This window comes from Ruditapes philippinarum, unplaced genomic scaffold, assembly GCF_026571515.1.
Source record: "Ruditapes philippinarum isolate M1 unplaced genomic scaffold, ASM2657151v2 ctg8840_1_1_1_1, whole genome shotgun sequence".
NCBI lineage: Eukaryota > Metazoa > Mollusca > Bivalvia > Venerida > Veneridae > Ruditapes > Ruditapes philippinarum.
The window spans coordinates 27,160-52,082 of NW_026859517.1; the positions used below are offsets into that span (position 1 = coordinate 27,160).

The window sequence follows — 24,923 nt, forward strand, 5'->3', positions numbered from 1 at the left end:
GTAATGGTTTACCACTTGTACGTTGGATTGGGATTTACCCAAAAATCGAGTAAGCATCCAAAAAATATTAAAATTTTTTTATTTTATAGTAATATTATTTCTTAAAAAACTATGTTAAGAGGATCACTGTATGTCTTTATCTTTTTTAACTTAATTTTTAACCAAACATTAAAAATTTGCCGTGCAACTTTCTGTTGTCCCAATTTTTTTTGCACAAAAAAATCTTTTGTGACACTAGTTAAGAGGACACTGCTTTAGATTTAAATTGTTCAAACGTCCGGTCGGTTGCTTTTAAAATAAAATATTCACTTTGTTAAATATTTGCTTTAAAACATTATTTTTGTTAACAAAGCCATGGTTACATTCCTGTATAATTTAAGGAAAGCCTCAGCGAAATATAGAGAAGACCGTATTGGCACCATTACTGAAATCATTAAGGCAATAAAAGTAGTCAAACTATATTGCTGGGAAAAACCATTCGGAGAGCGTTTGAGGAACGAAAGGAGGTAGCATTAAACTTTTCAATTACATATTCATAATGCACAATCATTTATTTTTACATATTGATTTCACCCTTCTCTCATTTTAATTTTCAAACATCTTTCTTTGTCTCTATCACATTATCATACTGTGTTCTGAATTTAGGATTAAATAAAAGATTGTCGATCAAGTCGATCAAATATTGAACCTGCATTTGTGCGAATCCTTTATTTTCTGCTTCTTTATTCATGAAGATTTTCTTTAACTCAAAGTATATTAATTTAATTATGATAAACAAATGCAAATAAAATAGCCCCAGTTTTAGTAACAAAAAAGTAATCAAAATATTTTTTTTAGATTTTCTATAGATTTTTTTCAACAGTTCTGTGTTTTAACGAGACACTATTTGTTTCAACAAGAAAATACATTTATTTTCTTTTTGACAGGCTTGAAGTGGTAGAGCAGAAACAAGTTCTTAACATACATTTTGTTCAAGATACCCTGACATTTGTTTCCAAATTATTTTACCTTTTGCCTGTGATAATATGGATGATGTATATCTCTGTAGACCTCCGTGCATCCAGTGTGTTTTTGGCTCTAAGAATATATGACCACGCTGGTCTTATCGTTGGTAGACGCATGTCTCGTGCGTACACTTCACTCGTTAAAACATTGGATGTCAATTTAGAGGAAATACAGGTATGGTTTGTTCATTAAAAAAAAGAAGAAAACATTTATGTCATAGTTGTTTTTTTTATGTTTTTTGAGACAGTAATTTTATGTTCATCATATATTGTTGCAGATGAAAACAATTGCATCGCTAACTGTATTGGCTATTCATTCACAGTCAATTTACAGTAGAATCCCTACTAAAGACCACCTCGGATTTAAGACCACCCCGCTTTTCAGACCAGTTTTTAAAAGAACGGAATTTTCTGTTCTTTATGTCAATGGTTACATGATCCAGAATTAAGACCACCTCACTTATTCACATTTAAGACCACCAAATTCAGTCCCAATTCCTTATTTTGTTCTTTATTTGACCTCACTAATGAGACCACTGATATTAAAATCAACACCTCCCTAGATCTTAAATGTGTTGTTATGTTGTTATTATCTGCTTGATTGCTCTTAGGCATGACACTTGATTACACAAGGTGTCAAAAGCTGTTATTTATGTGCTATTTAATGAAAAAAGGTGAGAATGTTAATTTCATAGTGGTTAAATAGTGCTTTATGCACATTTGTTTTGTGAAGAAATAAAGTCTGATATGATATGTGAATTATGTACCTCATACAATAATTATTATTGAAATCAGAACAAAGAAAATTGGATATTAAATTTCTTCAGAAATATGTTTTCTTCCCATCAGATGTAACATTATAAAATATATACTTTAAATTGTATTTGCAGGTTTAGATACATATTGTTTGTTTATACAAAATGACTAAAATAGGCCCTGGTCATATCGTGTGTAAGCAATGATAAGAATATCCACAATTAAGACCACCCCGCAATTAAGACCACTTTGGTCCAGTCCCGATGGTGGTCTTAATTGAGGATTTTTACTGTATTTGTTCATTTCGAATTTCTTTACATATTGTATGAGTTGCAATTATTTAATTGTCGTTTATTTAAGTACTAGGCGTGTTCAGGAAATACTGAAACACGGAACATTTGTTAAAATTCAATCAGACAAATTGACCAAATTTCACTTCAATATAAGATTCAATATTAATACAAAGGGTGAGCAGCGTTCAATAAATGCTACTTTCACCTCTCAAACAAGGCATCCTTGGTGTCAGCATACGCTTACTGAAATGGAATGGTTAATAATGAAACAGATGGTGTGTATGTTGTTTTTTGTTGTTTGTTTGTTTGTTCTTTTTTGTTTTCTTTTTTTGGAGCCGTGGGTGGGGAGCGGGGAGGATCAACTATTACAATAAAATTATTTTGAACGTAGCACAAGAGTTTTATTATATACACTTCCCCAAATGTTTTATTCACATTGGAATAAATTGCCGTTAGTCATTAAGAGGTGTTCTTTAAAGAATTGTTTTTAAACACTGTTGACGTGACTTATATCTTTGTGGGACCAATATGAAAAACAAAAATATCGCAGAATGTCAAAAAGTCTGCAAGGATTTTTTTTTTCAATAGAAAGATTGTCTGTACTTACTATTTCAGAAATTTTTGCTGCTTGACAAATGGATTGAAAGAACACATACAAATATTGAACCAGTAAATAATGCATCTGTTGATATCAACATCGAACGTGCACAATGGCAGGTGGTGAGAATCTTATATCAGCAATATAAACGATATAATAAAATCTTAATATGTTTTGCCATATTCTCAAATTACAGTTGATTGCTATTTAATCTCATGTTTCATTTTTGTTCTTATTTCCAACAGACAAATGACTTTTCGTGAAACTATTTGTTTAATAGCAATATAAATTATATTCATGTACTTTGTTGTTCTTTTAGAACATCAAAGCTTTGACATTTGTTCGTCACCTACGTATAATCGTTTACATGTTCAACAAGTTCGTTTTTCTGTAAAATAACTGTACTGTACTGCAATAAACTGTACAATTTTCTCATCCTTGTTTTGAAGGACTCTCGAAATGTTACTTTAAAGAATGTATCAGCAAGAGTTGAGCAAGGAAAGGTGTTGACAATTGTAGGTCCTGTCGGTTGTGGAAAGGTTAGACAATCAAATCGATTTACATCTAATGCATTCCAGTTAAAAAACTTAACCCCCCCCCCAAAAAAAAAAAAAAACAAAAACAAAACAACAATTAAATTACAAAGCAAATTGCATTGTTTATAACAAAAAATTATTAAAAGACTTGTCTAGATTTTAGGCTGTAATATATTGAATTTGATATATATAGAGTTTTGCTTTGAGTTTTTTAACTTTTATTAGAATAATTTGGTGGCCGGTTGTTGCCACGATAACTTTTATCGTTTTATCATAAAATGTCGCGGACAACTTACAAACAAACGCGATTTTCTGCCGTAATAGTACAAAATGTAGCGGGGAACATACGTATAAAACTCGATATTTTAGAACAGTTGTTGAAGACAGCAAGGAACATTTTCACTAAAGTGGCCGGAAGCGTCCTCGGCTTGACTATACATTTTATCCCTCGTTTGTTTATATAAAGTCTATAAAGAGAAAGAATTCCGCGAGACTTTTTTGCAAGTGTTGTAAAAATTCTACAAAAAATCGAGGGGAAAACTTATAGGCCGGATTGGAGACAAAACACTTGATTTGCCTGACGTCTGACATTTTAAGCGAACATGTCACTCTGGGACAACGGGCTTCCAATTTAGTTATCAAGGAAATAAGGAAAAAATCATAAGCGAATCAAAAGTTGATATTAATAACTTAGAATGTCCAAATTGGTTCGTAATTCATAAAATAAAACTGTCCGTACTTTTGTTTTAAGTTCTGGATTATTAATCATATTCGAATGCAACTTTTCATTCTTTGTTAGAATTCAAACAACTATATGATTGTATTTATTTCAGTCTTCTTTGCTGATGGCAATACTGAATGAACTCAAAGTAATAGTTGGTGATATAAATGTGCATGGTCGGGTGGCATATGCTAGCCAACAACCATGGTTATTTTCTGGATCTGTAAAGAAGAATATTACAGTTGGTGAAACAAATTTTGACAACGACAAATACCAGCAAATAATAACAGCATGTGCTTTAGACGAGGTACCATGTCTACACTACAGTTTGATATTTTCAATTTCATGGCCTATTTATCGAGGATGTTTTTTGGGGAATAAAGCAGAAGTTATTATTTTTAAATGCGTTAAAGGAATGTATATATATATATGTATGTATAAGAAAAGATTATACCGTGCTAAATTAAAAAACGACTGAATTTATCATATTATTATCTTTTTTAACATATAACTAATGTAAAAAAGTATATTTCTTAGTTTAATACTTTTATGCAGACCTGTCAATTGGTCTACCTTTAAAAATCCTAAAAAAATAGGTATGGTAGTATGAATCTGCAGCATGCTGTTAAACAAGCTAGATCAATAAATTTATCTCATTTGTTCGTATGGCGAAAAGTCCACCAATATTGATAAGGAACGTATGGTATTAAAAATTCAAGTACTAATTTTAATTACAAATAATGCATTTTAGGATTTCCGGAGGATGGTTAATGAGGAGAAAACATTGAATGGTGACCGCGGCGTGACCCTAAGCGGCGGCCAAAAGTCACGTGTCAATCTGGCACGTGCACTTTATTGCGATGCCGACATTTATTTGCTTGATGATCCGCTTAGTGCTGTTGACTCTGAGACTGGACAACATATCTATAAAAAGTAAATATCACTAACCGTAGTAATTTTATGTTTGAAAAAACAGACATAATTCTTTTACTTCAGATTTTCCAAAATAGAATATGCAAATCTTAAATGAGCTAACGTTATTCCTGAAGCACTGTATTTCAAGTTTTTAAATGAATCATAACTCTGAAACGATTTAATCTATTGTGAACACACACAAAATATATATATATGAGTTAGATACTTATTTCATTGGTCTGTTTATAGAAGATTTTCAATGGTGAACAGTTTACGGACCATCTTTTTATCATTTAGAATTTGTTTATATAGAGCACAATTTTTAATATTTCTTTCTATCTGTATCATCTGTAATATTTATATAACATGTTTTTGTTTGTAAGTGTTATACAAGGTCTTCTGAAAGATAAAATAACAATTTTGGTCACTCATCAAAGACAGTTCATAAAGCTCTCCGATGAAGTCATTTTCATTTCTAAGGTAAATATAAACATCTTATCTATTTAGGAAATAGATATCAATTCTGAGTGCATTGTTGTAGAATAATGCACGGTTTGAGTTCAAATGCGTAGTAATATAATCACGAAGGCCGATAGGCCTGAGTGATTAATTACAAAGCATTTGAACGAAAAACGTGCATTATTATACAATAATGCACGAAGAATTAATATCTATTTCCATTCTAACACGTCAAGAAAGAATATAATTATTATCATAAAGTTGGACTTTATGTTTGGCGGTTAAATTTGTTTTCGCCTCAGAGTTTCCAATTGAAACGTTCTTTAAAGGCCGTTCCAGTAAGTTGAAAAAACTGTCGTTAAATCTACCGTGTTTAGAAACATTTTGAGAAAAACGAATTTTGAAAACGTTGATAAAACTTTGTTTGTTTATTTTATTTCAGCCTATAATTTTCCAAGCGAAATACAAATTATTAAAAGTGAAATAAATGTAAAACTTAACTCGTCTGCGACGTTATAATAGGGTACTTGATTTTGATTGTTTTGCACGTGCTGTTTGGCGCTACATTGTGACGTCACGTAAACAACACTTTAAACGTCTGTACAGCGTTAACGACTGAATTAAAGATATTGGTGTTCGGATTTATTTTCTTAGTTAGACCATTTTCTATCATTCTAGATAGTTTTCACAACAAAATTCGTCAAAAATTGTTTTTATTTATCAGATTTTTCAAACAAAATGGCGCCCTCAATGTGAAAATACAAAGGGAGATAAGAAGAACGGCGAGTGCATTGTTGCAGAATAATGCACGCTTCGGGCCTTCTTTGTCTATATAGAAAAATTTCCGATAGTGTTAGAATTATTTATTTATTCATTGTATCTGCAACGAACAACTCGTATATAGGGAATATTATGCTAGTGTCTGATGTTACAACATTCACAAGGCAAGGCAAAAGAAAAAGAAGGTCGATGCTCTGCCGAGCCTTATAAGTTTTATAATATCAGACACCTATTTCGCATGCTATTTATCATGTTTTAAATATTAGTATGCGTTTCTTTCTTTAAATTTCAAATGAAACAAAAACTGTTAAGAACCTCTCGAATATATGCTTTAGTCGAATGAGAGTTTAACATTATAAAATTGCAATTAATTTCGAAGTTTATTAGTTTAGTATTTTCAAAGTAAGTAAAAGATGAAAATATTCCATTCTCTTTATTCTTTCAATATATTTTGATGAGGTGTCTGATAAAGCTGACAGTGACTAATAAATCTACAATTTTTAGCTCGCTATTCGATAAGAATAAGTAGCGCTATTGTAGTCACCCGAGCGTCGGCGCCGGCGTCCGCATCGGCGTAACCACTTATGTTAAAGTTTTTGTAATACCTCAAATATTTTCAAAGTCCATTGACATATGGCTTTGAAACTTTGCACACTTGTTCACCATCATGACCCCAACCTGTAGACAGGGGGAGGTAACTGTATCAAGCATTTTGAGAATTATGCCCCTTTTACGACTTAGAATTTACCTTTAAATTTATTGTAATACCTCAAATATTTTCAAAGTCCATTGACATATGGCTTTGAAACTTGGCACATTTGTTCACCATCATGACCCAAACCTGTCGGCAGGGGGAGGTAACTCTATCATGCATTTTGACAGAATAATGCCCCTTTTTCGACTTAGAATTTTCGTTAAAGTTTTTGTAATACCTAAAAAAAAGTCCATTGATATATGACTTTGAAACAAGATGAAATTTTATACTCTTTGAGAGCATAATAGGACTCTCTCCAAGGCCTATAACTGTAACATGGATTTAAAGAAAAAATCTTTCCCTTTTGTTAACTTAGGAAATTTTACATTATCAAGGGTTTCTTAATATCAAGCACTAAGAATAGTCGAGCGTTGCTGTCCTACCGACAGCTCTTGTAAGCCATGCACTTTATTAACAGAAATCAATGTCATGACATAATACAATATATACTTTCATTTAATTCAGTATTCGTAAAAAGTTAATTATATTGTTTCATGTAAAGTAAATACAATACACAAAATATGAAAAAGTAAGTAGATATCCGAGCCACATCGAAGTATTTTGTAACATTTTTATCTATGTTATCTTCCAGGACGGGTCAATGGAGAGAAAAATGGGAAAAGAAAAGCTTCAAACATTAAGTGATTCTGAAATAGATGGGTTTTCAGGACTTGAAACGAAAAATGTTAACAGAAAGTATGAGCATCTGAAACCTAATAAATCAACTTATTAGTCCCTGACCGGTTGACCGGATGGGACTTTAGGTCAACCCTCCGCCCGTCTGTCCGTCTGTCTGTCCGTCTGTCTGTCAGTCCGCACTCACAGGAGAGTAATTATGTGGCTAGAGGGACAATAGGTAACTGTTCTTTCTCTTTGATGTCATTCATTCCGTAATGCTTTTATGTGGCTATTTTCTTTTGTGTGGCTAAAAAGAACAATAGAGAGAACAATAGAGTAGCCACATAGTTACTGTCCTGTGAGAACGTCCGTCAGTCCGTCCGTCCAAAAAACTGGATCCCGCGATAACGCAAAAAAGTACTGAAAATATTTTTATGAAACTTGATATATGGAAAGATGGCAATATGGAGACTATGCACGTCTTTTTTTCTTCTTATGTTGAAAATTCTGGTTGCTATGGCAACAAATAGTCTGAAAATATGGCAAATGTAACACATAACAAGATCCAGTGATAACTCAAAAAGTACTGAAAATATTTTTATGAAACTTGAAGTATGGGTAGATGGCAGTCTGGAGATTTGCACATTTTTTTCTTCCTATGTTGAAAATTCTGGTTGTTATGGCAACAAATAGCCCGAATTTCAAGATTTCTGATTTAATTTTTTCAGCTTTTTTCACTATAAGTTCTTTATTTCTTAAGGTGTTTACTTCAAACTTTAAATATAAGTTTCTGGTCATCAACCACATCATATGTGACAAGGTTTACAACTCTAGCACAAAAATTATCAGTATTATCTCCCTTGAACTTAGAATTTTTATAAAAAAAAATGTTGTCTTTTTTAAATAACTTCTTTATTTCCTAATGTATCTACTTCAAACTTCATATACATGTTTCTTATTGTCACTCAACATTTTTGAGAAGGTTAATTTACTCTAGAAAGACTATTTCCAGAATTATGTCCCCCTTGAACTTAGATTTTTTCGAGAATTTGGTATTTTTCATTCCACCTTCTTTATTCCTTATAGGATTTACTTTAAAATCCCACATCGTAATAATATGACAAGGTTGTATTAACATAATTTCCTTACTAGGCAGGGAAACTTAACACATTACTGTGATATAGACAAACTTAGAACTCAAAAGATTTTAGTTCATTCATGTCATTCATTCACTGGTAAAATTGAATGGCCAATGGCCCATCAGAATGTTGCTGGGGTTCTAACCGGTAGGGGACTTATGGATTGCTTGCAATACTATGATAATTGCTTGTTTGTTTTATTTTGCATTTTATCATGAGGTATTTATTCAGATATGAAGGATAAATCAAATCAGTACAATTTATTATTACTTTATTCATAACATAAATATCCCAATCTATCAAACTTTACGATTACCTATCGGTATTGTCTAATAGTATGCAATTCATTGTTTTAGCTTATAATGTACTATAATAAACATCTTTGAAAGTTATTATTTTCAATCCAAACAAGTAATGAAAGTTCAAACATTACCCATTTAATTTTACAACAAATCCTGTGTATTACTTATAATGTTAAAAATTGGTTGAAATGCTTTGATTGCCGCAATTACTTCCAAAAGACATAATTGAACTCAATGATTAATCATTATAACGATAGTAACAGCAGATTGGACGGCGCTAATGAACAGATGAAACAAAAGGAAGCCTCAGACAAATTGGAATCATCTAAAATCGACATGACGGTGAGTTATATGCATTTTCCCGTATAAAACATCGTTTGAATGGCTATATTTTTCTTGTTGAAAAGTGGATTTTTTCAGTGATTGTTTGTTTGTTTGTTTCATTTTACGCCTTTTCCCAACAGTATTTCAGTCATATAGGCGGGTAGGTTCCTAACTATCGTTCCTGAAGAGTTACACAAGTACTAGACTACCTTCCTCCGCGCTAAACTACCAAAGCATCTCAGGTTACTGGATTAGAAGTCTCTAACCCCCCGTTCTTCAGTGATGTGTTTATCTATTCTACAAGGCTGTATTCTTATCATACTCGGTTTATAATTTTTTATTTTATGCCGAATATGTAGGACACGATTAGCTTATAAACACTCTAAAATCCGTTCTTGGGCCCAACCATGCAGTACTAATGAATGAGTGTAAAGTTTCTTGCCTAAAGTAACAGCAGCTTGCTGCTGATTGGGTTTGAACCCAGATTTTTGGCGATCCCTAAAGTATCTTATTTTAGTGTAAATGTATGTGTAAAATGCTGATACGTTTCCTTCATAAATGAAAAAAAATTATTCGAAGTTTTAAATAAAATTATCAATTCATTTCATGTGAAGTCTGAAACTCCACAAAAGCGGGCAGAAGAAGAGAGTCATGAAAAAACAGTGAAATTATCTGCATATTCTAAATACCTTCACGCTGGAGCAAGCACCCCCATTCTCCTTATTATGGTTTTTGCATTCTTTGCAACACAGGCATTGTTTATTTTTGGTGACAAATGGCTTTCTATTTGGTAAGCATGCTTATATTGTCAGCTGATATTTTTTAATAATTTATACTTTATTTTTGCTATGATTTATTTTACGAAAACAACAACAACAACAAAACAAAACAACAACAAACCAAAAACAACAACTTGAGTGTAAAATAAAAGTCCGCTTAAATGTTTGTTTTTATCCCTGATACATACGAATTATAATTATAGATGATGGTTGTTTTTATTCTTGTGTCTTTTTTTACATCACATTTCTTTGTTCTTCAAATAAATTGGGATTTACATATTTCGCACATACCCTCACAATTAAAACGTGCATTGAATCCAAAACAAATATCCTTATCGCATTGGTTTACAATTGAAAACAATAAATATAATTAAAAAATATTGAAATGTAATACAAAAATGAGGTTCTCAAACGAAAAACAACATTGTTATGGATAGATTAGGGCTACAAGGAAGATCGGTATACCAAATGTGTAGCCCCGATAAATAGCCTTAACTTACCTGCCTGTCTGCTTGCCTACCTACCTACCTACCTACTTACTTATTTACTTACTATTAAGCGATTGAAGTAAACAGTTTGTATTTGTTGCATTCTTCTCTTAAAGGGCAGATGAAGAAGAAAAAAAATATGCTGCCATTATGACCAAAAAGAAATTGTTAACCGAAGGTTTTGCAAACGTAACAGTTGTGACTCTACCAGTCGTGAACACACATTTCTATATCTCAATATATGGTATCATCGCATTTGCAGTGATCGCATTTGGTCTAATACGTGCCAAACTGTTCTTAGAAGTTACGTTAAACGCATCAAAAAATCTTCATAACAACATGTTTGACAGTATTCTGGCCACAAGAATGGACTTTTTCGAGAACGACTCTGTCACAGGTTGTTTATTTTTTTTTGTTTGAGCATATTTTTATTTGTTGTTGTTATTTTTTTGTGTTTATCTTTTGTAATCTCTTTTGTTGTCTTTTGTTTTCGTTTTCGTTTATCTCTTTTAATCTGATATAAAATAAGCTTATTCAATACATATGTAGTTTTTGTTACACAGGACAAATTATAAAGGTTATTTACTTATGAAAATTGTTGCATTTAATATATGAACTGTTGTGTTGGGTTGGGTGTGAAGAAGGTGTTTTTATATTAGAAATATAGCAAAAGGTCGAATAAAAGTTAACATTTTTCCTTGTTAACAAACAAAATTTCATTTGCAGGACAAATTCTAAACAGATTTTCAAGAGATGTAAGACAACTTGACGCGGCCTTGCCAAAAACATTATACGAATTTCTACAGGTAATGTATGACATGCTTAGATATAAAGGTGGCCGAATTTAACAAACTGATTTCTAACATTGCTGCTTTAGAAAGCCAAACATCTATAATTGCCCTTTGTTACTGACGTTTTGCCTTTAAGTGTTGAGGCATCCGAATTGCAGCCACCGTTTACCCCCGATTATATGTGGCGACTAAATGGGTACAAATAACTGGTAAAATTGAAGGCTCTTAGCTCTCGCATGTAGGTAGGATTCGACCCCTCGCGTTGCCTTTAAAGCCATAAACATATCCAACCAACAACAAATAAATAAATAATAGATAAGAAGAAACAAAACCCCACAGACATGGAAACAAAACTGAAGAAAATTATTAGGCAAATGCAATAATTTGAAATACAGGTATTTAAGATTCATCACAAAATTGATTTTCAGTGCGCTTTCATTGTGATTGGTATAATTGTTGTTGCTGGAATGGCAGTTCCTTGGGTTTACATTATTCTCGTTCCACTGTGTCTATGTTTTGTAATATGCAGATCTTATTTCGTCAAAACATCAACCCAGATACGTCGACTTCAAAGGACAAGTTAGTCACGCAACTAGTACCTAATTTGCATTATATATTTATAGGATATGATCATTGAACTAATTCTATGATACAAACACGATACATACAACGTTCGTGAATTCCATTCGATGTATATTCTTACAGCATTTGTATGTGCAAAATTATTTTGAGGCTTTACTAATATTGAAATTTAATGTTGCCTTGTCATTTGACATTAACATAATCGATAAAGACACAAAGGCAAAAAAGGTTATAGATAAAAGAAGTGTGTTATGAATAAGCATACCACGAAGTTACCTTCTCTTAGATAAGTGTTACATGTAATTTTATAGGTAAACTATGTGTTCTTTTTTATAACTCTCTAAGACTTACATTTAAAAGAGCCTGACATGTATTAATTATACTAATTTTTAGCATTAAGCCCTGTAAAGGGCCATGTCACTACTACACACGAAGGAATCTACACAATCCGTGCGTGTAAAGCACAGGAAAACATGATTAAGATATATGATAACTTCCAAGACGATCACATTAAGCCTACATCACTTTCCCTATCAGTTGGGCGTTGGTTTGCAGTAAGACTAGACCTTCTATGCGCCATTTTTGTAATCGTAGTATCTTTCGTTTGTGTAGCAGAGGGTGATGGTAAGTTTGTATTTAATCTTCAAAAACAAATTTGCAATAGCTCCTTAAAGTTAAAGATGAACATCAAAACAAAAAACCTCTATGATCTTTAATAAAAGTGTATGTATTCCATTAGATTTCACTAAAGAAACAGTTTTAAAAATAATTAAATAGGTTTTAAATTGAATAGATTATTGATTCATATTTATCGTAAATTATAAGGCATGCAATGCACAGAAATATGCGTTTCCGTTAATAAGTTAAACATATATTATTTTTATCATTTTTATCATTCAGGACTGGATGCTGGTTTAGTAGGACTTTCAATCACATATACAATGTCTTTAATGGCTTTATTTCAATTGTGTGTTCGACAGAGCACAGAAGTCGAGAACCAGGTAATCTTTAAGCTATTAAAAATACTTAACATGTCAGTGTGTGCATTTGAAGTAGAAAACCAGGTATTTCGTAAATACATTTACATTGATGATCATAATAAAATAAGAGCAACTCAGTCTATTATTGAATGTGTATGTAATGAATATATTAATATTTGTCTTTAAGTAAAGCAAAAGGGTGATTTATAAATTAACTCAAATAAGATTAATCTATATCTAAAAACAAGCACGAACTAGAAACGCCTGATGCTAATCGAATTATTCAAAAACGAGTATAATTATGTACAATCAGTATAAAATTTACTTTTAAATTTGTAACAGATGGTCTCGGTTGAACGCGCTTTAGAATACATTAATCTCCCGCCCGAATCTACCACTGGTAAAATTCCATATCGTGACTGGCCTAAGACGGGTGGTATATCATTTAGAGGGGCAAGTCTTAAATACCCTGGAAACGACAGACCCGCTCTGGAAGACTTATATTTCACCATCAGAGATAAGGAAAAGGTAAGATTTTATCCTTTCACACTTTGCAGAGTGCATTTATATCTCTGAACATTTATACTACAATAAACACAATAATAATTGAAAGCAGAAAGATTTGATATTAATGATATTTATAGTATTGTAGTGATACGATGATAACAAATTAAACACAAAAAAATGATTGTTCACTCAAACAATTATTTTATATAAACAGATGCAAGAGTGTAACATGGGCAACATGTCGGGCACTGTATATTTCAGCTACATATATTCTTATTTTATGATACACAAAAATATGAATATTCCTTTTCGCAGCATGTCTTAAATAATGGTTTTATTGAAACATTGTTTCATTTTTACGAGGGGTGTTCAAATATGAATACAACTAGGCCAATATCTCGCTTTTAACAACCTTTAAGCACGTACAATATACATGTATCAAAGATGGTTGTGTTAGCTCTCAATTGATACAATATATGTGTAAATCAGTTCAGTGTAGCTTTGACAATAGCTCGATTAACGCTATCTGCTCGTGTATACTAAAGCTAAAATGGTTGGGAAAGGGCCTCGTTTCAGAGACCAAATACGGCCCTATATCGAGAACCGATGTACTCTTGGTGAACTTTTTTTTTCATCTGTCACACGGTGGTGCTAGAAATTTAAAAGTGAGTGGATTCAGTAAGAGATGCAACTCATGTACGCCGTCCGAAAACTGCAACTTTGCCAAAAATGGTTGAAAAGTAAATGAGTTGATTGCTACTGATGCAAGATTTTCAACAAGGTATATAGCTAAATGCTGGTAAACGTTGGTATCTCTGTAGGAGCTGCTCATACTGTACTCAGACGTGATTAAAAATGTGAAGGATGCCAGATGGATAACAAATCTCCTTACAAAAGAGCAAAATCTTGCCCTGTTAAGAATCTCCAAAGAATTGTTGAAATAGTTTACTTAGTACAACAATCGATCTTTTACAAATATTATCACTGGCTATGAGGCGAGGGTTCGTTCACTTTCATGAGCCCAAGCGAAAGAAACACAACAAAATATAAGCAACCAAAGGAAGTCAAAGACCTTGCATAGCAAAACGCACCAACAAACGAGTCAAAGAGGTCATGTATGTAATTGTTTTTACCAATCGAGGTCCTGCTATACATATTGCCATACTAAAGGGTAAATCTGTAAATGCCAAGTTTGACAAAGGCAAGATCCTTCATGAATTAAAGAAATATTTCAAAAATCGTCGACCAGCAAGTGGCCTCCTTGGTGTCAGGTTGTTGCATGATAATGCTTCGTCACACAAAGTGGCCATTGTACGAGAATGTCTGAAACAGGAAAAGGTTGCCGAGCTTCCTCTCCCTCCCTATTCGCCAGATCTTGCCCGTTGCGACTTTTTCCTACTTCCGAGACTCAAAAAACACCTTGCTTGAAGAAAATATCAAACGCGAAAAAATCTCAGTTCGGCTATTTTCCGATGTCTGAACAGTATACCTCGAAAAGATAATGGAAACGCATTTAAAAATTTGATTAAAAGACTAAAATTTTGTATATAACATGGTGGTGAGTATTTTGATGGATAGAGATAATTATTTTGCCATTGTTTGTTTAGCACTTCTGAAAATTAAATCAGTTCCATTCGTATTTAAACACCCCTCGTATGTGTAACCACAATGAATGATGATATTCTTTACTAGGATCATGCTGTGAAACAAACAAACAAACAAACAAAACATTACATGTAAGTATGCAAAAAAAGCGAGCCCATGTTCATCGCTTGTTACTCGTAAAAGGTATTTTAAAACTGGTATTAAAATAGTATTTCGTTTTTAAAATTTGACTTTTTCACATAATTACTGTTTTTACATTTCATTGAGTTTTACTAGTATCAACATTATCAAAGTAGTTTTGGAGGAAAATAAAAGTGAGAGGTTAAGTAAATGCGCAGTTAGTTTATCTGTTTCCGGAGGAACTAAATACGGAACTCTCAATGTTACATTTAAATTCTTTTTTTTTTAATTTTAGGTAGGAATTGTGGGCAGAACCGGAGCCGGCAAAAGCTCTTTGATCACAATGTTATTCCGCTTAGTAGAACCAGATGGCTATATTTCGATAGACGGTGAGGACATTAAAGAAATAGATCTTCATGCCCTGAGAAAACAGATAGCCATTGTTCCACAGGTGTGTTAGTGAGATCTATAAATATTTTACGACAATGGAAAACACTTATAAGAGCACATATTTTGTATTCAGTACTATAATGTCAAAATTAAGAAGCAGTAAAATAACCGTTCGATAAAATATATAAATTACTGACATTTGGAAGGCAAACTTAACGCCGAAACCGAACATGAACAAAATTATTGCTCTAAAACCCTAGCTATATATTTAAGAAAAAGCGAGAGTCTGTTTATTTGTTTTCATGCACTATATATTTACTCAAAAGGCAATGTTTAAGAGCCGACATTGCCGTTAAACAATAACAATACCCTTTGAGAATGCTATACATACTACTTTTTCTTTCAAGGACCCGGTACTGTTCTCTGAATCGTTGAGAAAAAATGTAGATCCATTTGGTGATTATCAAGATGAAGAGATTTGGAATGCATTGCACGAGGTTTGTCTATAAATGAATATTATAATTAAAATCTGCATTTGTGTCTTTCCTTAATAATGGTCATTTAGTTATGTAATATCGGATAAATTCCTTTACATTGCTTTGCATTTTAGTTTTCTTTGTCCATTTAACGTTTTCAATCGATCTGATTTAATTAGCTTATATTTGGAGACCTTCACCCCATCGATCACTATGTTCATGCGCTGTTGTGCGCTATCAGTTATTGATTTATCTCTTTTTTGTTTGTTATTTCTATGGTATGAATATGTACACATATCATTTTGGGACGTGGTCTTTTTCACAGAGTTTTACCTTAATATATTCTTAAGTTTTTTTTTCTTAAGTAAATGCTGTTTATCTCTTTAGAAATTCAGGATTAAAATGAATGGGTTTAACAAAAAATAAAACTAAACAATGAAATTTGCTGTTCAAAATACCATAAGCACATTATTTTTTATTTTAGCAATCTTAAAACAACTTACTTCATTGACATGGTTATGTACGAGGGTTGTTCAAAAAGTAATAGGACTGCTGCTTTACTGCTCACTTTTTTTAATTTACGTACACAATTTTACAAGAGACAATTATCGGAACATGTTCTCTATATACAGTGAAAAAACCAATGCAAAATGTTTGCAAATAAGATTTCTGTGAAATTTTCAAATGACAAGGGGTAAGGAACCCGGCGCACGCTAACAATACAATAAATGACGTTCTTGACGTTGTAAAATAAATAAAAAAAATAACCAGCGTCATTCTTTCTGAAAGTATTGTCGCTTGTGCTCTAGGTGTCTGAATCATGTAACAATGACCAGGCTTCATATGTTGAGACGAAGAAAGAAAGAACGCGATCACAATTTCGTTCCGCTCCCAAAAACAAATAATATAAAAACATGGCTGATAGCCAGCCATTCTCTGCTTTTTCATATATTTTGAGTAATCTTAAAACTCAACAGGCATGGACTTAAATGTTAATGCAAAGGCAATTCATATTATTCATTTACACATGTTATCGTACGTTGTAAAACAATATGATTTTACACAGTTAAATAACAATATGTATTAATTGAAAAGTATCTTTTTCTACGTAGCACAGTATATCAGGTATTTAAACAAAATTGGCGGAAATACTAATAATTATTACCGTTAATCATTATTATATTAATTTATTAAAACACGTATTTCTAGTTAAATACGATAAGATAGTGTTTAAAACAAATGTCTCATATTCAATCCCTTGGTCAGAACTAAATAAGTAGACTCGTAGCAGACATAAAAATGCCTGATAGTTCGCGACTCGTTTACCGTCGATCATTTTGTAGTGGTTTTGAAATTGACGTCACTAACGTCCCGTCAATTTTCTGCTTTCATCCTTGCCCTTTCCTATTTGTGATCTTGTATTCGCCGTTTTTGAATTGCCTGCGCCAGCTGAAAACTAGTGCTATAATGGCAGGATAATTGTCCTTTGTTAATTAAATCATTATGTATATATCTGAATGAGAATAACTAATCTGTTGACAATATTTAACGATCACACGAATTTAAAGTTTTTTAGCAAATGTCATATTTTTACATTTAACGTGATGACCACTGCTGTTTAAAACTAAATAACTAAGCTATTTTATATCCGAATGACGTCAAATTTGAACATAATGTCACATACTTATAACTAAATGTGTTGATGAAATATATAGGCAAACAGAGAAAAAATTATAAATAAATTCGAAGTACAATGTAGCTTCAATAACTATGTTGATGTGTTGCGCCGGATGCGTGTTACCATGGTTATTCAATATAACAGAAAACACGCGTTTGGCAAAAAAATATTATAATCTTATGTTTAAATTGTAGAGATCACTTTACGATCGCTGTACATAAGAAAATATTCTTAATTGAATGAAATATGAATATGCAAGACTCTTAATCCTATTACTTTTTGAACAACCCTCGTATAAGACAGTACTTTTAAAGATAGCCATATTACATTTTGTTACTTTAGGTGCAGCTGAAAGAAGAGATTAAACGGTTGGATAAAGGTCTGGACTATAGAGTTTCTGAAGGTGGTAGTAATTTTAGTGTTGGACAACGCCAGCTAATTTGCCTAGCACGAGTTCTTTTGCTGAATAGGAAAATAGTCATAATTGATGAAGCGACAGCCAATGTTGATAACCAGTACTTTTACTTTTTAGTGTTCTTTTTTTAATTATTCACTGCTCACTTACTTTGCCTTTAACATATATGTATTTTGTCAAGAACAACTAATAAAGAGTAAAATTTTAATAATTAATATTGTAAACATCTCATTTTTATATTAACAGAGATACAAATCTGAATACCAAATATGTACTGCGTACAAATTTACATACACTGTAAAATTAATTATTGTGCAGATTTTGTTTGGAAATGACATCATTACAGTAACAGGAGTTAACGTAGTGCAATTTGTCTTTTTTAGGTGCACTTCTTTTAGAAAATTGTTCATTTCAGAACGGACGCTAAAATTCAAGGTGTGATAAAAGGGAAATTTAAGAACTGTACAGTTCTAACTATTGCTCATAGGCTGATAACAGTTATGGATTCTCACAGAATTCTGGTATGATTTATTTCTGTTAAAGGTAGCCTGAACACGGTGTTTATGTAAGATTTTACAATCAATGAATGTTCTTTGAATAATATTTAAATTCAAATTTCTTGAAGCTTGCTTGGAATGTCCCATGCATGAAGCTCTTCCAAAAGTACGCTGCATCGATTACTTACTTTTTTATATTATGATATTTTGCAAATATCGATCCGCTTACATATCAGTTCTCATGTTGGAAAATCGCTAAAAATCAAATTGAATATAACATTTTTTTTGCAAATTTTTACACATTTGTTCTGTCTATTTAATTTGATACAAAAGACAAATTATCAGAATCTGCTTACCTAGGCAATATCTAAATACTTTTGCAACTACCTATATTGATTACAATTTTGTATAGAATCATGAATGCGAAAAATTTTCTTCAAACCTAATGAACACTGTAGCAAATTATTTCTGTTTTGAAACGTTTCATTTAGTTCTTTTTGCCCGGGCATATAGTAATCGAACAGTCCGTCCGTACGAGGTTAACCTAAAACGGCAAATTTGATTTTTCTTAAGTTATACCTCATAGATTACACAGTTAGTTATCGATAAAAAGTACATGATTTGGGCAAGCAACACAACTATGGCTTCCGTTTTGCTCCAAGTAATTGCCCTTTTTAGCACTTTGAAAATGGATATGCTTAACCTGAACAGGCCAGTTGAATATCTTAAGTTCTATTTATACTAATGAAATCATAATTTCAACGCTTACTTATCAATACAAAGTACATGATATTGCCAAGTTATATAACTGTGTCATCCATTTTCCCAAGTTTTTTCTCTCTTTTTATCACTTTGAAAATAAGGCCTTATATGGTTAACCTATTTCGGTAAGTTGGAATTATATCAAATTTCTTTTAATAACTTCTTTTATTTCATGGAATGATATCTTTCATATTAAGTAGGTTAGATACCTTCTGCGGTATTCCAACTTTTTGTGTAGTAAGGGGTCACTAGGGTCAAATAAAGATCATTGTTTAAAAATTCTAATACAGTCTTTTACGTTTGGTGTCTCTCACCTGCTTCTCCAGGACAACGATTGTAGTTTACTGAAGATGGTTGAGGAGACTGAAGATTTTCTTTATGTATTTTATGTTTAATATGGACATGCCTAGGGAGATCATCTTTTTTGAGGTTCAGTTAAAGGTAATGTTGCTCATGGTCAAGTTCAACAATGTCACAACTGAATTTTAGAATATTTCACAGGTATAATCCAATTCTATTGACTGATGTTCTTTATATTTGGTAGGAACATAAATTCAAAAAGCTTCTTCCTTTTGATGGAGTTAGGGGTCAGGGGTCAAAAAAAGATGTTTATACATTTACCCATACAGTCTTTATTTGTTAATATATGTCTTTTATATTTGGCAGGAAGATAACTCGCATGGTATTGTCCTTTAAATTTAAATAGGCGTCAGTGGGTCAAGATCAACTGTGCTAAAAATATTTTTTAACATTTGCTTTTGCAGCCTTTATTTTTTGCCTGATGTTTTTCTTATCTGAAAGGATGATAACTTGCATGATCTTCTTCCTTTGGTCGTCTTTTAAATTGAGATAATTGTCAGTTGGATCCAGTTCACCAGTGCTAAAAATACATTTTTACACTTTTGCCCTTACAACCTTTATTTTTCCACAGATTTCTTTCAGGAAGATAATTTGCATGGTAGCCTTTCTTTTTAATAAGTTAGGGGTCAGTGGGTCAAGGTCAATGGTGCCAATAACAAATTTCTACACATTTCTACAGCGTTTATTTCTTTAATGATGTTTTATATTTTGTAAGATGATAACTTGGGTTGTCTTCTTTCTATGAATTGAGTAAGGGTCAGTATGGTAAAGGTCACCAACTGGTGCTATAATTAGATTTTTTACACTTTTGCCTATTTAGCCTTTCGTTATGGACATATGTATTTCATATTTGGAAAGATGATAACATTCACAATCTCCTTCCTTTAAATTGAGTTAAAGGTCAGTTGGATCAATGTCACCTGTGTTAAAAATAGATTTTTACACTCTTGCCTATACAGCCTATATTTATGGACAAATGTCTTTAATATTTTAGGAATGTCTTCTCCCTTTTGTTTGAGTAAGGAGTCAGTGGGTCAAGATTAGGGGTGTGAAAAATAGATTTTTATAGATTTGCGTAACTATACACTCTTTATTTATGGACTGATGATGTTTATATTTGGAAGGAACTGCAGGTCAAGTCAATGTCACTTGTACTAACAATAGATTATGTACATGTTTTTATACAGTCTTTTTATTTTTTACAATGTCTTATATTTACAAGGAGCATACCTAAGATGGTCCTTTAGGTTTTGATGGAGTTTTGGGGTCAATGGGTTCAATGCCAATGTCCTTCATTTTTATATATTCCATAAAGTTTTATAGGTAAGTTGAATATTTTTAAACCTCAGCACAAGTCATAGCAATTACAATTACAAAACATCATGATTCTGTCAAGTTATATAACTGTGTTTATAATTTTTCAGCAACTTTTTCTGTACATAACTAAGTTAATGGGTAAACCTTTTTTGAAAAATTGTTACCGCCAAAAATCTGAGCCGGAGGCATTTGCGTTTAACAAACACATTCTTGTTTTACATGTTTCATGTACAAGTTAAAAACTGTTTTCATTTACCTAAGATATGACAAACATTAAGTATACAGTTGTTGTTAACAGGGTTTTGTTTATCAGTTATCTTTACCCTTTCTTTTAGGTTTTTAAAGGGAAGGAAAGGCTACGTTTGGTGTCCCTCACCAGCTTCTCCAGGACAAAGAGTGTAGTTTACTGAAGATGGTTGAGGAGACTGGAGAAATGATGGCATCATGTCTGAAGAAAATTGCTAAGGAAGCATATGAGAGCCAACACGAACGTCTGCCTATAACAGATGGTTTTGATAATGAAAATGCAGAAAGCGTCTTGTATAAACGTACGCATCAGGAAAGCAACGTAACTGAAGACAATGAGGAGGAAGCCGACGAAAAAACAAAACTCTTGAAATAATAAGAAAATGTCCAAGATGCTACTGATTAAATGAGCACTTTGGAGTGTCTTACAACTACACGGATGTTTCAAATATCAAATAGTTAGTTTAGATTAGCAAATACATTGAGATAATATTTATGACTTTTTATAGTTGACATATTCGTAGGTTAAAAAGGTTTTTTTTTAAAATTAATTTCATGTTGGTTATGCCATGTAATATAAGGTAGATATACTGTTCATAATCTGTGAAGCTCGTGAATTTAAAACAATGGAAATGTTATTAAATATGATAGAATATTTTTTCTCAAAGAACAAAAAAACTCATTTTTGTTGATTTAAATGGAATGCAATAAACATAAGATTATTTTTCACAATAATTTTGTCCTAAATCAAAATTATACGCGAACATTTCAATACTTCAAAGTTAAAGATATTAGAGATTTGATTGTTGTCTTTGCTTTTCTTTTCTCGTCTTTGTGTCTGTTTCATTTCCCTCAATTAAGTTAAGCTACAGGAAAATGCAGGTAAATAAGTTAAATAGCTTTCTTTAATCATTTTATTGATTAAACTAGGTTTATGTTAATCAATTAAAAAATTATAAAGCCTAAAATATGAAGTCTCTATCTTATATCATTCCATAGATAAGACAAATCTCAAAATTATTTTATTTTGTCTTTAACTAATTTTTAGAACGTCTTGCAAACATAAACATGTCACCTAAAACCTCATTAGATTTAAGTATTGTTGTGTTAATTCGGGAAATTTTACCTTTACTTGTCAGAAAATGTGTTTTAATGTGTCATGTACGAGCAATAACAACAAGTTATAATTGTTTTGCTGTTTGTAAGAGATTTAGACGACAAACAAAATAATGCAGTATTTCTTTTATTCACGCGTTGTAATCTTCGATAAATATCCTTCAAACATTATGAACAAAATCATATAACATTTTTGAAGGAAATATTTTGTTTTAACAATGACAATATCCTGCTTTAATATAAAAATATTCAAACAGTTGCATTTTTCAGCATTTTTGATAGTTATTTACATGATTGTAACTTGATACCATAAAGTTTTGTGCATTGTCTATTTACATGAAAATGTCTATTTACATGGAAATAATAACCATTCAAAAGGCATTAACTCAACACTTGGGCACATGGAAATTGTTTGTAAAATCAGGGTTTGTTTTCAGTGTTAAGTACAATACTTGTAGGTAATTCAGTTTTTTATTTATTATTTCATCATTAATTAATATTTTATTTAGACTACATTTAAACGATTGAAGCCGTCTTAATTGCGAACTTAAGAACATTTCTGGGACGAATTTAATGTAATTACGTCTGACATGACAACGTTTTTAATGTATGCAAAGTATTTAAGTAACCAGAAATCACTGTAAGACGACAACATTATCTTTTGTCAGGTCAGATTATTATTTTATTGACGACAAGCGACGCTGTGTTATAAAATTGATTTCACTTGCAATTTTAAGGAAAGTCCAAACTTATATGAACAGATCAACTATCTGCCTCAATGGATTAAAGTCACGAGGAAAAACATACATATAGAAAAAGACTGACTGACAAATAAAGAAAGAAATTAATTTGAGACTTAATTTGCATATCAAAGAATTGAATTGTCTCTACATAAAATATACATTATGGTTTAGTTGGAATTTTGATAGAAATAAATATTGAAACATCAGAATTTTCAATATATTTGATTTGGTTTAAACGGTTTATATTTTACTATAATGTAACTTTTAATACATTTCCATTGTTATTTGTTTTTATTTTGTGGAATTAACTTTTTTATGCTCTAATTTTTGTTTGCTGTTACTTAAATATTTAATATTATTCTAACTTTTTATTGCAGGACTTTTTTCTGCTTATATTTATTCGGACTTATGTACTTGTATATCTTAGAGAGTGTGAAAATAAAAGTTTTAACTTAGTGATTAAAATCTTTTTTTTGTTAATTGGTTGTTATGAATTGCATTTAGTTTTGAATGATACGACAATAATTATGATTTATAAATATATCTAGATTTAGATCACTTAGGGTCACGCATGCCAAATATCAACCCAAAGCGTCCTTTCTGGAGAATGCATCATGCATCAAAAACAAGCCCTGATGAAAAGAACATGCTGCCGTAGCAGACAGAAATGTATTTTCAAAGCTTCCGATGATTGCAGAAACATCCTGATAGTAACTTTCTGACAGAAAATCAAGAACATTCTTTTTATAAATTTATGTATTTGTAAGCGTACTAGTTTCCAAAATTGAGACATAAAACCATTTGCAATATTGTCTCAATATAAAAAAAGCCATTAATGCGGTAGGTGAACCGGAATGAGCTTTTTATGAAACTTACTAATAGGACAAAATAAAATTCACTACAATAAAATTGCACTCGAATTGTTAAGAAAAAATTGAATGTTTGCAAGTCATATGATCTGTTGTATTTCTTACTGTTTAAAATCATAGACATGGGGTTGTTCTTTATATCTTCATGCAAAATCGCATTGAACCGATAGATTTCGTTTGACGTTGAGTTACATTTACTGTGTATCACTCAAATGTTGGGGTGTTATTTCTGATTACTCTTCCATCTTTACATAATATTATCAATAACAGTTTAAAAGGCTTATGCTAGAGTAGCATGTGTATTCGAAATGAAAACATTATCATAGATTTTTAGCTCACCTGAGCTTGCATAGGATGAGCTTTTAGGATCGTTGAATGTCCGTTGTCCTTCGTCTGTCGTCCGGCGACCATCCACATTTGTTCGGTCAAATTTTGCCTCAATCATCATCAAACTTTGTCAGGATGCTTGTCTATGTAATTGTTTGAATTAGTTCGAACATGGGTCATCTCGGACGAAAAATAAGGTAAACTAGCTAAAAATAGAACAATCTTGTTAACACTCTAGTGGCTACTGTGTTGATCCAAATATCCTGGAAATTATTCTGTAAGTTTGTTTTAATGACTTCCTGGTCAAGTTCGAATATTGGTCACCTGGGGTCAAAAACTAGGTCACACCGCCCAAATATGGAAAAACATTTTTAACACTCTAGTGGCCACATTTTCGACTGAATTGTCATTAAACTTGGTCAAGATGCTTGTCTCAGTAATTGCTCGGACGAGTTCGAACATGAGTCATCTCGGATAAAAAATTAGGTCACAGGAGCTAAAAGTAGAAAAATCTTGTTAACTTTCGAGTGGCTACTGTTTTGATAAAATATCCTTGAAATTGGTCGGAAAGTTTTCTTATTTTTTCTTGGTCAAGTTTGAATATGGGTGACTCTTCTTGTAACTGCATATCCATAAGAAGACTATTTTGATGCACTTACCGCCTTAATATATTTTC

General features: G+C 31.9%; 2 protein-coding genes across 2 annotated transcripts in view; both read left to right on the plus strand.

Annotated features, from left to right (window-relative positions):
• Positions 1–24,923, plus strand: part of LOC132756787 (ATP-binding cassette sub-family C member 4-like) — a 57,229-nt gene that overhangs the window by 9,669 nt on the left and 22,637 nt on the right. The window lies entirely within an intron of this gene.
• On the plus strand, positions 387–18,572 carry LOC132756786 (ATP-binding cassette sub-family C member 4-like). Its single transcript, XM_060747921.1, has 20 exons — positions 387–506; positions 927–1,179; positions 2,669–2,773; positions 3,101–3,190; positions 4,021–4,215; positions 4,660–4,841; positions 5,207–5,303; positions 7,409–7,512; positions 9,133–9,217; positions 9,814–9,989; positions 10,583–10,863; positions 11,193–11,272; positions 11,686–11,836; positions 12,233–12,463; positions 12,740–12,840; positions 13,162–13,347; positions 15,347–15,502; positions 15,849–15,938; positions 17,938–18,110; positions 18,426–18,572. The coding sequence occupies exons 2-20, from the start codon at positions 1,030–1,032 to the stop codon at positions 18,535–18,537; spliced, it is 2,745 nt and encodes a 914-aa protein (XP_060603904.1). The 5' UTR covers positions 387–506; positions 927–1,029; the 3' UTR covers positions 18,538–18,572.